Here is a 13,674-nt window from a genome sequence, read left to right on the forward strand (position 1 = left end):
ACCAAAATGGAAAACTATAGGCCAATCTCAGTTATTAATTTTTTCAAATTAAAAAAAGACATTAAAATTCTAGATGGCAACCCACTCCAGTATTCTTGCCTAGAGAAACCCAGGGAGGGGGAGCCTGGTGGACTGCCGTCTATGGGGTCGCACAGAGTCAGACACGACTGAAGCGACTTAGCAGCTTAGCAGCAGCAGATACATACTAGAACAACCCATCACAACCAAGTTGAGTTTATCTCAACAAACTCTGTCCCAACATTAGGAAACCAATTAATCAATTTTGTTACAGATCAAAAAGACCTGAAATAATCTCAATGAATTACAAAGGAAAAAAGTAAAGCAATGAAAGAGGAAAACAGCTCTGAGAAACAAATAATGTCCAGTAAAAGGATGATCCACATACCTAAAACAGAGAACCCAACAAATGGAACTAAGAAAATATTAAAAGAAAAGCGAAAATATTCAAAGATTTAAAAGAACAAGTATTTCCAAAAGGAAATCAGAACTGAATAAGCAACAAAAAATAATAAAGATGTGAGCAAACAGGCTGACACAGAAAGAAAATAGAAGGAATTTGGATCTTGGACATCCCTGAACAATTTAACCAGCCTTGGAATGCTTTACTTCTAAACTTGTCATACACAAAAAAATCAACCCTTGAGTCACTTGGGACTGGATTTCCAATTGTTGTGGGGGAGACGTATTCCTGACACAGAAGGATACACCAAAATGTATATATATCCAAAGTATCAAAATTTACATGCATGTAAAATTTGAACCTTTGAACAACTAATAAGGATTAAGGTAAGTATTTGTATAAATATTTAGAGATATATGTAGCAGGATGTTTACAACAGTGTTAACTGTAGTAGAAAATAATTAACTATTAATAAATATATACCGAGACACCTAATTAATATTATGGAATCCATGCAATGGAATACCATGCAGTCATTAAAAATAAAATTTGTTACTTGAGTGGGAACAACATCCTATATAAGTATTAGAATTTTCAAGAGTTTTTTCATACATTATACATATTAAAACTGAAAAGATAATAAACCAACAAGTGAATGGATATTATCTTTGGCTAATCTTTTTTTCTTTATGCTTTCCTACATTTTCTGAATTGCTTGCAGCAGGCAATATTAATTTTATCTAAAATTCCTAACCTGACAAACAGTTCATATAGAAACAACTCAGAACATTCAAATGATATGAAAAAAAATGGCCAACAATTTAGGAAAAAACAAAAATGAAAAAAGTATAAGCGGATATCTGACACTGAGATAAAGCAAGTCTTTGAAAGTACTGAAGCATTATCAAGTTTGTTCAAGAGAATCCTTAGGCTTCTCTATACCATACATTAGCAATAAGAGAAAGAATAAACTCAAAGTATCTGTAACAAATAAATGACAAAGGCCAATGTCCATGAAAGATATTTATAAATTAATAAGAAAATGACAAAGGACACAAAGAAAACAAGTGGTCAATACATTTTTAAAGCCTAATCATACCCATCAAAACAGTATCTTATTGCTGTTTTAAGTTGCATTTAGTAACTTAAAACAGCAATAGCATTTGTCTATGCTATTGGTAATAAAAATTTTAATCTATACTTAATGTTAACAGGAATGAGGTTACACTAAAAGACATCAGTACTAATGGGAGAAATGTAAACTAGAATAAGACAGATGTCTAAGGATGTCTCCTATAGAGTTATTTATTATTTACTAACAGCAAGATCTTACAAATAACTAGAGGCAGAAACAGGAAAATAAATTATGATATACTTACAGACTTTTTTTTAATATAAATTTATTTATTTTAATTGGAGGCTAATTACTTTACAATATTGTATGGGTTTTGGCATACATCAACATGAATCCGCCATGGGTGTAAATTTTATATCATAATTAAAAATAGAGGGACTCCCCTGGTGGTCTAGTGGTTAAGACTCTGAGCTCCCAATGCTGGGGGCCCAGGGTTCCATCCCTGGCCAGGACACTAGATGCCACATGCCACAACTAAAGAGTTCACATGAGGCAACTAAAGATTCCTCGTGCAGCTGAAGATCGAAGATCCTACATGCTGCAACTCAGACCCAGCACAACCAAGTAAATAAAAAAAAAAAAAAAAAAAATACAAAACTACATGTGCAGTATGTTCTACTGCTTAAAAATTGTATTTGTTGATATAAAACATGGCCAAAAATACACTAAAATGACAAAATATCCCAAAGCATACAATTACAAGTAGTAAGTCCAGTTTTCTTTAAACTTTGTTATTTTATGGCAGGAAAAAAAAAAACACAACACCTTGGTGTTTTAATTTTGCCTTCTTTTTAATGATGAGAGTTTACTTAACTAAACCTAAGTAAGGAATATTGGGTGGAATGAAAACAGTCATGAAGCCTGAGCAATTTACTAAACTTTCACTTCCTCAACTGTGAAATAGGGAGAATACCAACCTTAAAGAATTCAGAAATTTGAATAATTAATGCACTTAAAGTGCCTTAAGGGAGTATGGTGCTAGACAATGTGATCACTCCAACTTTCATCTGAATGAATAGATACCTAGGAAGAGTTCAGGAAAATTCTAGAAGGTTCTTGGCTCTTTAAAACATTAAAACACTAGAAAGTAGGGGAAAAGTCATTGTAACTATGTGGTATAACACCAGAAAAGATAAATCAAAAAACAAAACACTATTCAGAAATGGGCTCAAGTATTTCTGGATATTTAGCATGTAATAGTGTGACATGTCTAAATCAATGGAGAAAAATCACTATATGTGCTATCCGGCTAGCCATTTGAAATAAATTCTAATAAAAGCTGGATTCCTATCTTAGTGCCTACATCAAAATAAATTCCAAAGTGATGTAACATTTAAAAGTAAATACTAGAGACTTCTCTAGAGGTCCAGTGATTAAGAATCCGCCTTGCAAAGAAGGGGACTCAGAGTCTGATCCCTGGTAGGGGAATTAAGGTCCCACATGCTACAGCCAACTATAAGCCCAGGCGCTGCAACTACTGAGCCCACAAGCCACAACTAAAGATCTCACATGACACAACGAAGACCTGACGCAGCAAATAAAAATATTTCTTTTAAAAAAGTAAATACTAGAAGATAACATAGACAAAGGAAATCTAGAGGCCACTAAGGAAAACACAGGATGGACAGGGAAGCCTGGCGTGCTGCGGTCCATGGTGTTGAAGAGTCAGACACGACTCAGTGACTGAACTGAAGGAAAACACTGATAAGTCACACAAAGTTAAAATATTTCCATATGCCAAAACATCTCAAAATAAATATACAAAATGGGGGAAATTTTTGCTACACACATGATAATGAGGTCAACTTCCCCATATGCAAAGAATTTGTTAAATTCAGGAGCTATAAACTCTCATATGGCTTCCAGGTGGCTCACGGTAAAGAATCTGCCTGCGATGCAGGAGATCTGGGTCCGATCCTTGGGTCTGGAAGATCCCCTGGGAAAGGAGACAGCAACCCACTCCAGTATTCTTGTCTGGGAAATTCCATGGACAGAGGAGTCTGGCAGGCTACAGTCTACGGGGTCACAGTCGGACAGAACTTAAGTGACTCAACAACAAGCTCTCTTATACCCTGACAGTGAGCCTATAAACTGTCAAACCTTTTTGAAAGAGAATTTGACATTCACCATTAAATTTTTAAACATTCATCCTTTGACTCAGTAATTTTGGTTCAAGCAATTTGTGACACAAAAATACTCACGTGAGTGTGTGAAGACAGGTACAAGGATATTCGCTGAAGTTTTATTATAATGGCATGAATATTTATCAATGAGGACTTACTTTAAAAAATTACAGTGCTATATTGTTGTTCAGTTGCCCAGTCCTGTCCGACTTTTTGGACCCCATGGACTGCAGTAGCTATATTATGCAGCCACAAAATTGATCTATTTCAAATATAGTAACATTATCTGTATCAAAAACAAAGAAAAAGAGAGTTGAGAGAAATATATACACTATGACTCCTCTTTTAAGTCATCAGAATATACATTTCTTTAAAAAAAAAAAAAAGAAAAATCTATACCAGATCTTTAACAGTGTTTATCTCCGTGAGGCAAGTTTATGAGCTTATATGGACTTTTCCATTCATATTATAAATTTACAAATTTTTACAAGCAATTTTTTTATTTCTGATGCAAAAAAATATTTTTAAGAAATTTAAAATCACATACACGCAAAAACAAGCACAATAAAGGACAGAAATGTATGGACCTAACAGATGCAGAAGATATTAAGAAGAGGTGGCAAGAATACAGAGAAGAACTACACAAAAAAAGATCTTAATGACTTAGATAACCATGATGGTGTCATCACTCACATAGAGCCAGACATCCTGGAGTGTGAAGTCAAGTAGGCCTTAGGAAGAATCATTATGAATAAAGCTAGTGGAGGTGATGGAAGTCCAGCTAAGCTATTTCAAAAAGATGCTGCTGTTAAAGTGCTGCCCTCAATATGTCAGCAAATTTGGAAAACTCAGCAGTGGCCACAGGACTAGAAAAGTTCAGTTTTCATTCCAATCCCAAAGAAGGGCAATGCCAAAAAGAATGTTCAAACTATCGCACAATTGCCCTGATTTCACATGCTAGCAAAGTAATGCTCAAATCCTCCAAGTTAGGCTTCAACAGTATGTGAACTGAGAACTTCCAAATGTACAAAAGGATTTACAAAAGGCAGAGGAATCAGAGACCAAATTACGAATATCCTCTGGATCACAGAAAAAGCTACAGAACTCCAGAAAAACATATACATTTGCTTCATTGACTAGGCTAAAGCCTTTGAATGTGCAGACCACAACAAACTGGAAAATTCTTAAAGAGATGGGAATACCAGACCACATTAGCTGCCTTCTGCAAACCCTTTATGTGGGTCAAGAGGCAACAGTTAGAACCCAACATTGAACAGACTGGTTCAAAATTAGGAAAGGAGTATGTCAAGGCTGTATACTGTCACCCTGCTTATTTAACTTATATGCACAGTACATCATACAAAATGCCAGGCTGGATGAAGCACAAGCTGGAATCAAGACTATAGGGAGAAATATCAATAACCTCAGATACGTAGATGACACCACCCTTATGGCAGAAAGTGAAGAGGAATTAAAGGGCCTCTTGGTAAAGGTGAAAGAGGAGAGTGAAAACCCTAGCTTACAACAACATTCAGAAAATGAAGGTCATGGCATCCGGTCCCATCACTTCATGGAAAATAGATGGGGAAACAATGGAAACAGTGACAGACTATAAGCTCCAAAATCACCGTGGACAGTGACTATAGCCATGAAATTAAAAGACACTTGCTCCTTGGAAGAAAAGCTATAACAAACCTAGACAGTGTATTAAAAAACAGAGACATTACTTTGCCTACAAAGGTCTGTAGAGTCAAAGCTATGGTTTTTCCAGTAGTCATGTTCAGATGTGAGAACTGGACAATAAAAAAGGCTGAACACCAAAGAATTGATGCTTTCAAACTACAGTGAGGGAGAAGACCCTTGAGACTACCTTGGATAGCAGGAAGATCTAACCAGTCAATCCTAAAGGATATCAACCCTGAATATTCATTGGAAGGACTGATGCTGAAGCTGAAGCTCCAATACTCTGGCCACCTGATGCGAAGAACTGACTCCGTTGAAAAAACCCTGACGCTGGGAAAGATAGAAAGCAGGAGAAGGGGACAACAGAGGATGAGATAGATGGTTGGATGGCATCACTGACTCAATGGACATGAGTTTGAGCAAACTTTGTGAGATGATGACGGTCAGGGAAGCCTGGCATGCTACAGTCCATGGGGTCTCAAAGAGTTGGACACAACTGAGTGACTGAACAACAACAATATGAAAGAATAAACAAATACATAAATGGAACAGAAACAGTGAGCCCAGAAGTAGACAGATTCACACAAATATAGATGACTGATCTGTAACAAAGAAAAGGCAATTCAATGAAGAAATGACAGCCTTTTCAACAAATGATGGTGCTGGAACGACTGAATATCCACATGCAAAAATAAAGAAAAAAGAATTTAGAAACAGACCGTACACCCTTTACAAAAAATAACTCAAAATGAGTCACAGACCTAAATGTAAAATGCAAAACTATAAAACTCCTGGAGCAAAACATAGGGGAAAATCTAGACGACAATGACTTTTTAGATAGAACACCAAACGAACGACCCACGAAAGAAATAATTATAAGTTGGGTTTCATTAAATTTAAAACTTCTGCTTGTGAAAGACACTGCCAAGGGAATAAGACAAGCCACAGATCTGGAGAAAATACTTGCAAAAGACATATCTGATAAAGCCCTCTTAAAGCTAAACAATAAGAAAATTAACAATCTCTTAAAAGTTATGCAAAAATTCTGAACAGACTCCTCACGAAAGAAGATATACAAACAGGAGTAAGTTCAACATCATGTGTCTTTCAGTAACTGCAAATTAAAACAATTAAAGATACCACCACACATCTAATACAATGGCTAAAATCAAAAACACAGACACTTGCTGAACAAACGCTAGAAAAAGTGCAACAAGAATTCTCATTTACGGCTGGTGGGAATGCAAAATGGTACACCCACTTCAACATACTCTTCCCATATGATCCTGCAATCACACTCCTTAATATTGAGCCAAACAAGTGGAAAACTTACATCTGCACAAAAACCTGCTTTACAGAAGTTTTATTGGTAACTGTCAAAACTTGGAAGCAATCATGACGTCCTTCAATAACTGAATAACTCTTACATCCAGAAAATGGAGTATTAATCAGTCCTTAAAAAAAAAAAGAACTGGGCTACCAAGCCACAAAAAGACATGAGGAAACCTTAAATATGTATTACTAAATGAAAGAAGCAATCTGAAAAGGCCACATAACTGTATGATTCCAACTATATAACATTCTGGAAAAGGCAGAAACCATGGAAACAGTAAAAAGATCAGTGTTTGCCAAGGATCTAGGGGAAAAGACAGATGAGTAGGTAGAACACAGGGGATTTCCTAGGCATGGAAACTATTCTGTACAAAGATACATGCATGCATGTTTATCCAAACCCACAGAATGTACAACACGAAGAGTGAATAATGTAAATGGACTTGGGCTGATAATGATGTGCAGGTTCATCGATTACTTACAAACTTACTACACTGGTGGAATGTTGTGGAATGCTGATAGTGGGGAAATGGCGAGGGGGTATAAGGAAACTTCTGGCTCCTTGTACTTTCTGCTCAATTTGTACTTTCCATTCAGTTTTGCTGTGAAACTAAAACTACTCTAAAAAATAGTGTCTACTGATTTATTAAAACCGGTAACAATATCTGTATCCCCAGTGTCTAGCATGGTATCTGGTCTATAGTGAATACTGAAAGAGTAGTAATTTAAAAAACACACAGCACAGAGCAAGGCATGTAACAGTTCAATAAACCACAGCTTTTATTTTATTATGAACTAATACGATACAGAGAAACAAAACAAATTTGAGGGAATGTTACCACACATTAAACAGAGTTGAGAGTTTTAGTCAAAAGAGTATCTTAGATGTTCAATGCATAAGTCACATGGACTCCATGTCTGGAAATATTCTGAAATTTTTAGGGACACCATTTTAGGAAGAGCACTAACTACAGGGTAATGGAACATCTGGCTAGCCAAACAGAGGAAACGATGAAGAATGGAGAGGGTATAGATAGAACCCTCATATGAGGAACTGCCAAGATGGAAGCAAGCTCTTTAAATATCTAGACCTTTTTTGTGTGGAAGAGAAAATAAGATTGATTTTGACTCCTTCATTAGTCTCTAATGAGAAAAACTGAACAAAGTCACCTTCCAACATAGCTTCCCCTGTTCTTTTACTTGTAGTATGTTTCCCCTGTGTTCCAGAGAAGACCAATGTACTAACACTAGGCACCTCCTCATTTCACATTATTGTTCCTAAGGTTCATTCCTCCACTATATCATAAAATTCCTGAAATCGGAACGACGCAGAATGCCAGTTCTGCATTACCTGGCACAACTGTACCACACAAAAGAGAACTGTTTACGAAATACTCCTATGAAGACTAAACTCAATTTAATGATTAATTATACAAGAACAACACATCAAATTTCACTAAATAAAAACCAAAATTAGAGTCCTTAAGATTCAAAGGCAATTCTATCCACTGTCAGGTAAGACATACAATTAAAGGATTATTATACAACCCCAGACTACTGCATGTAGGCACTCTGAAGTAGTTAAGACTGTGAGAGGTTAAGCTCAGGGCTTCTGTGTTTCAGATCAAGTTTGGTGGTTGGCAGCTTTATCAAATAAAAATAAACCAAATATATGTATTATTGAATAAAATGGTGTTAAAACAATAGATTTAACACCTTCAGTTCAGTTTAATCACTCAGTCCTGTCCGACTTTGCAACCCCATGGACTGCAATGCACCAGGCCTCACTGTCCATCACCAACACCTTGGAAGAAAAATTAAGTTAGAGCCCTATGTCACATCAAAAATGAATTCCAGATTCAGGCAGGTTCCCCCAGCAAGCCAGAAAGCAGCTTTCCAGGGAGCTCTGCCCTTCAGAGGGCCACAGCTGCACCTCCTCCAACCAAGTCTGGATCTCTGGGAGCAGCCTCTTGAAGATGTGTTTCTTCCTTGGGTGCTCTCCCTTAGCCCTAGAGGCCATAGCTGATCAGTATCTCTACTATTCCTGTATTCTTCAGGCTGTTCTTTTTCCCTTAGGTAATCTCTTATGCGGGCTTAAATGGTAAAGAATCTGCCTGCAATGAAGGAGACCCCAGTTCGAATTTTGGGCTGGGAAGATTCCCTGGAGAACGAATATCTATTTAGTTAACAATTCTTTATATTAAACTTTATATGTTAAGTTTAAAAATAAATAAATTTCAGATGATCTATAGTACTAATTATACCTCCCTTGCCTTCCTTAACTCTGCTGCCAATCTAGCAACCAGTGATTGGGTTTGGGGTTGTTTTTTTTAAATGTTAAGTCAGATCACACCACTCCTCAGCTCAAAACATTGTCAATGATTCCCCATAGTGAAAGTCAATCTTTACAATGCTCTAGGGCCCTATAATACCTGTGACCTTTCACCTCTTATTTTACTGCTCACTTCTCCCTTCCTCTCCCACATCCCTCCACCCACCCAATAATTTCATTCTAGCCACACTGACCTCCATGCCATCCCTCAAACATGACAGACACATTCCTTCACTAAGGCATTCGCAAAAATTGATCCTTCTGTCTAGAATACTCTTCCTTCAGATATCCACATATTAGTTCTTCTATCACCTTCAAGTTTTTGGTCAAATGTCACCTTCTCAACAAGCTTACTCTGACCACTCTATTTACAACCAGCCTACCCTGCCTCCTTTTACTCTGTTCCATTTTTTTTTTCTTTTTCTATAGCACTTATCACCTAACAATCCATATGATTTGCTTATGTTTGTTGTTTAATATCTGTTTCTCCCATGCCAGGGCAGGGCTTTTTATTATCTGTGTGGTCCACCGATATATTCCAAGTATCTAGAATTGTGCCTGGCAAGTAGTACACACACACATTTGTTAACAGTTTTACACTTGTCTGTGGGATTAACTAACGGCCTTCTGCTTCACTACTTAGGAACAAGGACTAGGTTTTTTTCATCATTTTATTTCCTAGAGCTCTGCCTAGACTAGGCACACAAATATTTATTAACTGTAGATTTTTTTTTTTTTGGTCTATCAGAAGATACAATTTTAAAACAACTGACATTATCCAGGACTTATAAGAGTGTAGGGGAAATCTACCCTCTCATATACTATTGGCAGGTATGTAAACTGATACTTTTTGAGAGTAAGCTAGCAATAGCTATTAAAATTTAAATCACTCAGAGCTCACGCCCTTTAATTCAGTAGTCTTACAGAAGTACCTGAAAAGTATGTACAAAAATATCTAGACCAGAATTACTTATAAAATGGAAAAATTGAAAGCAATCTACCTATCTACCAATAAAGATAGAGGCAAATAAATCATGTTTATTTGGTACATGTTATGTGACAACATTCTTTAAAAAGAATGAGGCAGATCTGTAGCAATCAACTGGAAAGTAGCCCACGATCTAGTAAACAGATCAGGGGTCTCTGGCATCAGATAACCTGGATTTGAATCCTGGCTCCCCTCACTTCCTAGCTAGGTAATTCTAAGCACTTTTTAACTTCTCTGTGCTTCAGTTTCCTCATCAATAAAACAGGAACAATATTATAATAGCATCCACTTCACTAACATGAAGATTTCCTGAGATAATGCATGCAGTGTCTATAGCACATTTATAGGCACATAACCATTTAAGTATATAATCAGTACAGTTATCATTTACAAGTGAAATAGACAAGTTGCAGACCTATGTATGTAAATCATGTCCATTTCAGGGGGGAAAGTCTATGAAATTTATAGAAAAAAGTCAAGTACAGAAAACTTAATAATGGTTTCCTCTTAGAGATGAGAGAAGACATACTTAATAGCCACCCTTTTCTAGTGGAAAGGATTTAGAATATAGTGTTTTTAACTAAAAAGGAAATGAAGTAAAATCAGAGCAAATGCTTCTAAGAGTTTAACTTAGATTTAAAAATATTACAGTTTGAAATAGTTTACATTATATATACTCTTTGAATTCTCAAGATAAAACAATCAGCTGAAATTTGACTATTAAAGTTACCTTCGCTCTAAATGAGTAAACTTAGGTGCACAAGCCAAAAAACAGTTTTTAAAAAACTTACAAAATAAGGACGTGGACTGCAAGGAAATCAAATCAGTCAAACCTAAAGGAAATCAACCATGAATATTCACTGGAAGGGCTGATGCTGAAACTCCAATACTGTGGCCACAGCATTTGAAGAGCCGACTCACTGGAAAAGATTCTGATGTCGGGAAAGATTGAGGGGAGGAGAAGGGGACAACAGAGGATGAGCTAGTTAGACAGCCTCACTGACTCAATGGACATGAACTTCAGCAAATTCTGGGAGATAGTGGAGGATAGAGGAACCTGGCATGATGCAGTCCATGCGGTTACAAAGAGTTGGACATGACTTAGGACCAAACAAGAAAATTATTACACTTTAACCTATAGATTTTACACACAAATCAATTCTTTTTTTAACCTACAATATCTCCACAAAAAATAAAAGATATGTCAAAGAAAGAAAAGAAAACATCATCAACATAAATTAAAACTGCTTCTAAAATGGGATACCTGAGAATTCCCTGGGAGTCCAGTGGCTAGGACTCTGTGCTCTCACTGCCGAGGGCCTGGGTTCAATCCCTGGCCAGGGAACTAAGATCCTATGAGCCGTGCAGCGCGGTCAAATAAAAAAATAAAAAGGAATAAAAGCTAGATTAAAGTCAAAAAGTAAAAGTTACCTTTTACTGTCAGTTTAACTCAAAAGAATTCTGCAATTTTTTAATAACAGCAGGGCTAGGAAATTCAAGTGTGCTTAAAGCTAAAGTGTTAAGTAGTGGTCTATACTAAGTTCAGCAAAAGAGAAAAATAAATCCCGCAAGATGAATTTCTAAGACACAGACACAAATCACTCAAATACACCGAATTCTCTCTCCTTTGTTAACAGTAGCTCCTGGCTGCTCATTTACTACACTAATTGAAAATACTGCAATCTATGCAAACTAAATCTCACCCCATAGTCACAGGATTTGAAAAATGGGGAATAAACCTGTAGTAAGAATACATGATTTCTTGAAACTAATCTTTCCTAGCCTCTTTCAAGGGCTTAGTCACTTCTCCCGATTTACATCAAAGACCATTTCACATCTAGAAAGAGGGAGGGAATTTTGATTCTGGACTGTCATGTCACCTGAGCCGCCCTAGACGTTTGTTTCCATGCAACTCAAGAGAAGGCAGCCGCCAGCTAAGCATACCTACCACTCCAGATCAGAACCAGAAGCCACTGGGGCTCCCTTTACTCTGCCTCTGCCTGCAATAACAAAGAGGTGTTTGTAGAAGCTCAGTGTTTTCTTCCCTGACACCAAATGCAAAAGGTGAGGATTAAAAGGAATGCCTCCCATCTACTGAAACAGAAACAGCATCCAGATTTTCACACAACTCCAGGTGTGTGGGTGCTAGACATCTCTCCTCAGGCAGCTAACAAAATCTAAAACTAGAGGCAAACAGGCTTCAGAGTACACTCCAAGAAAGAAGTTAGCATTAAAATCTGGTAACATGGTTTCACGTTCCTCAAAGGCAAGAACAAAGAATCAGGTTTTCATGAAATATTATCTTAAGAGACAACCCTAGGCAAAGGCAAGTTTTTAAGCACCAACTATGTGCCAGTGCCAAATCCCAACATTCCACTCACACTTAAAGATGCTAAGCACACACGCTGACTATAGAAATACACCTGAAAGAACTCTCACTCCCAGATACAATAGTACCTTGCCAAGGACCAGGCACAAAATAGTAACACCTGGAACCATGTGGTCACTCTCTGAAGCTGGGCTTAGCCAACTTCCCAGAGGTCGGGAAGGCCTGACAGCCACCTGGGACTATTTAGGATAGGACTCTTTCTCCTTCCTTCCATGGATGGAAGTGCTATAAAAAGACACGTTTTTGCCTCGATTTCAGCATTCCCAAATACCGCCTTAATACTAATCACTTTATGTAAGTTATGTTATCTCCCTTATGGACAAAAAACAAAGGCACGAATGAATCTCTTCTTAGGAGAACACTCAAGTTCAAAGAGGCTAAGAAACCTGCATAGTGCTTGTTAGTGAAGGCTCCAGGTGCTTTAGACGCCCAGGCCCCAGCACTTTACCATTAAGCCACGACGTCTCTCAAGGAACGCTACTAAAACCAGTTACTGATCCGAGCCAGTTAGTTTCATGCCACAAAACTGAGCTCAAAGCATTCAGTGACATGGACGGAGGCGGGGCGTGGGGAGGGCACATCACCACTACCTAAGCAATTTTTCTTTTAACGAATATAGCACATGTTCCTGATTTCCATCCTCCTCACGGGCAGAACCCACGTGCCGGTCCCACCGCTACCCAGAGCAGCTCCCTCTTCACGCTGCCCAGCTCACCCGCACCCCCCTCACGCCGCCCCCACCCCAGCCACGGCCAACGCCGGCACCTCCCGCCCCCTCGCCAGAGACGGCCGTCCAGGCCCTCGCACCGCCCTCGCGTGCAGCCAGCGCCGGACCCCGCGCGCTCCCGCCTCCGCCCGGCGGGGTCACCTCCGGGGCCTATGCGCGCCCTTCCCGCAGCCCGCAGGTCCCCTCTCGACGCCGGCGCCGGGCAGGCCGCGCCCGCCGCGCCTGCCATGGTGGGCGCCTCACCGTCAGGCTGAGGAGCCGGGCCCGGCTGCGCCATGGCCGGGCGGCCGGCCTCGGAGAGCGGGGATGGGCGGGGAAGCGGCGTCCCGGGCTCCCGCGGGCTCAGCTGGCGGAGGAGGCGTCGACCGAGCCGCCGCCGCCGCCGCCCAGGGAGGAACCGCTAAGGCTGAAGCCGCCGGCGCCGCCACAGCCGCGGGCAGAGACGGACCCGAGCGCCGACCTCCGCCTCCTCATCCTGACAGCGGGAAATAAGCAGTGCGCAGGCGCGGGGGAATGGGGCGGCACGTGACGTCGCCCTGAGGGG

At 39.1% G+C, this 13,674-nt stretch overlaps 1 protein-coding gene across 1 annotated transcript in view; it reads right to left on the reverse strand.

The window, feature by feature from the left end:
- RABEP1 (rabaptin, RAB GTPase binding effector protein 1) overlaps positions 1–13,473 on the reverse strand; it is a 91,999-nt gene extending 78,526 nt beyond the window's left edge. Inside the window, exon 1 of the mRNA XM_068975980.1 lies at positions 13,374–13,473. Coding sequence (XP_068832081.1) covers positions 13,374–13,407 — 34 coding nt within the window. The 5' untranslated portion in view covers positions 13,408–13,473. The remainder of the gene's footprint in view (positions 1–13,373) is intronic.
- Positions 13,474–13,674: the final 201 nt, after the last annotated feature.

Source organism: Capricornis sumatraensis, chromosome 8, assembly GCF_032405125.1.
Source record: "Capricornis sumatraensis isolate serow.1 chromosome 8, serow.2, whole genome shotgun sequence".
NCBI classification, from domain to species: domain Eukaryota; kingdom Metazoa; phylum Chordata; class Mammalia; order Artiodactyla; family Bovidae; genus Capricornis; species Capricornis sumatraensis.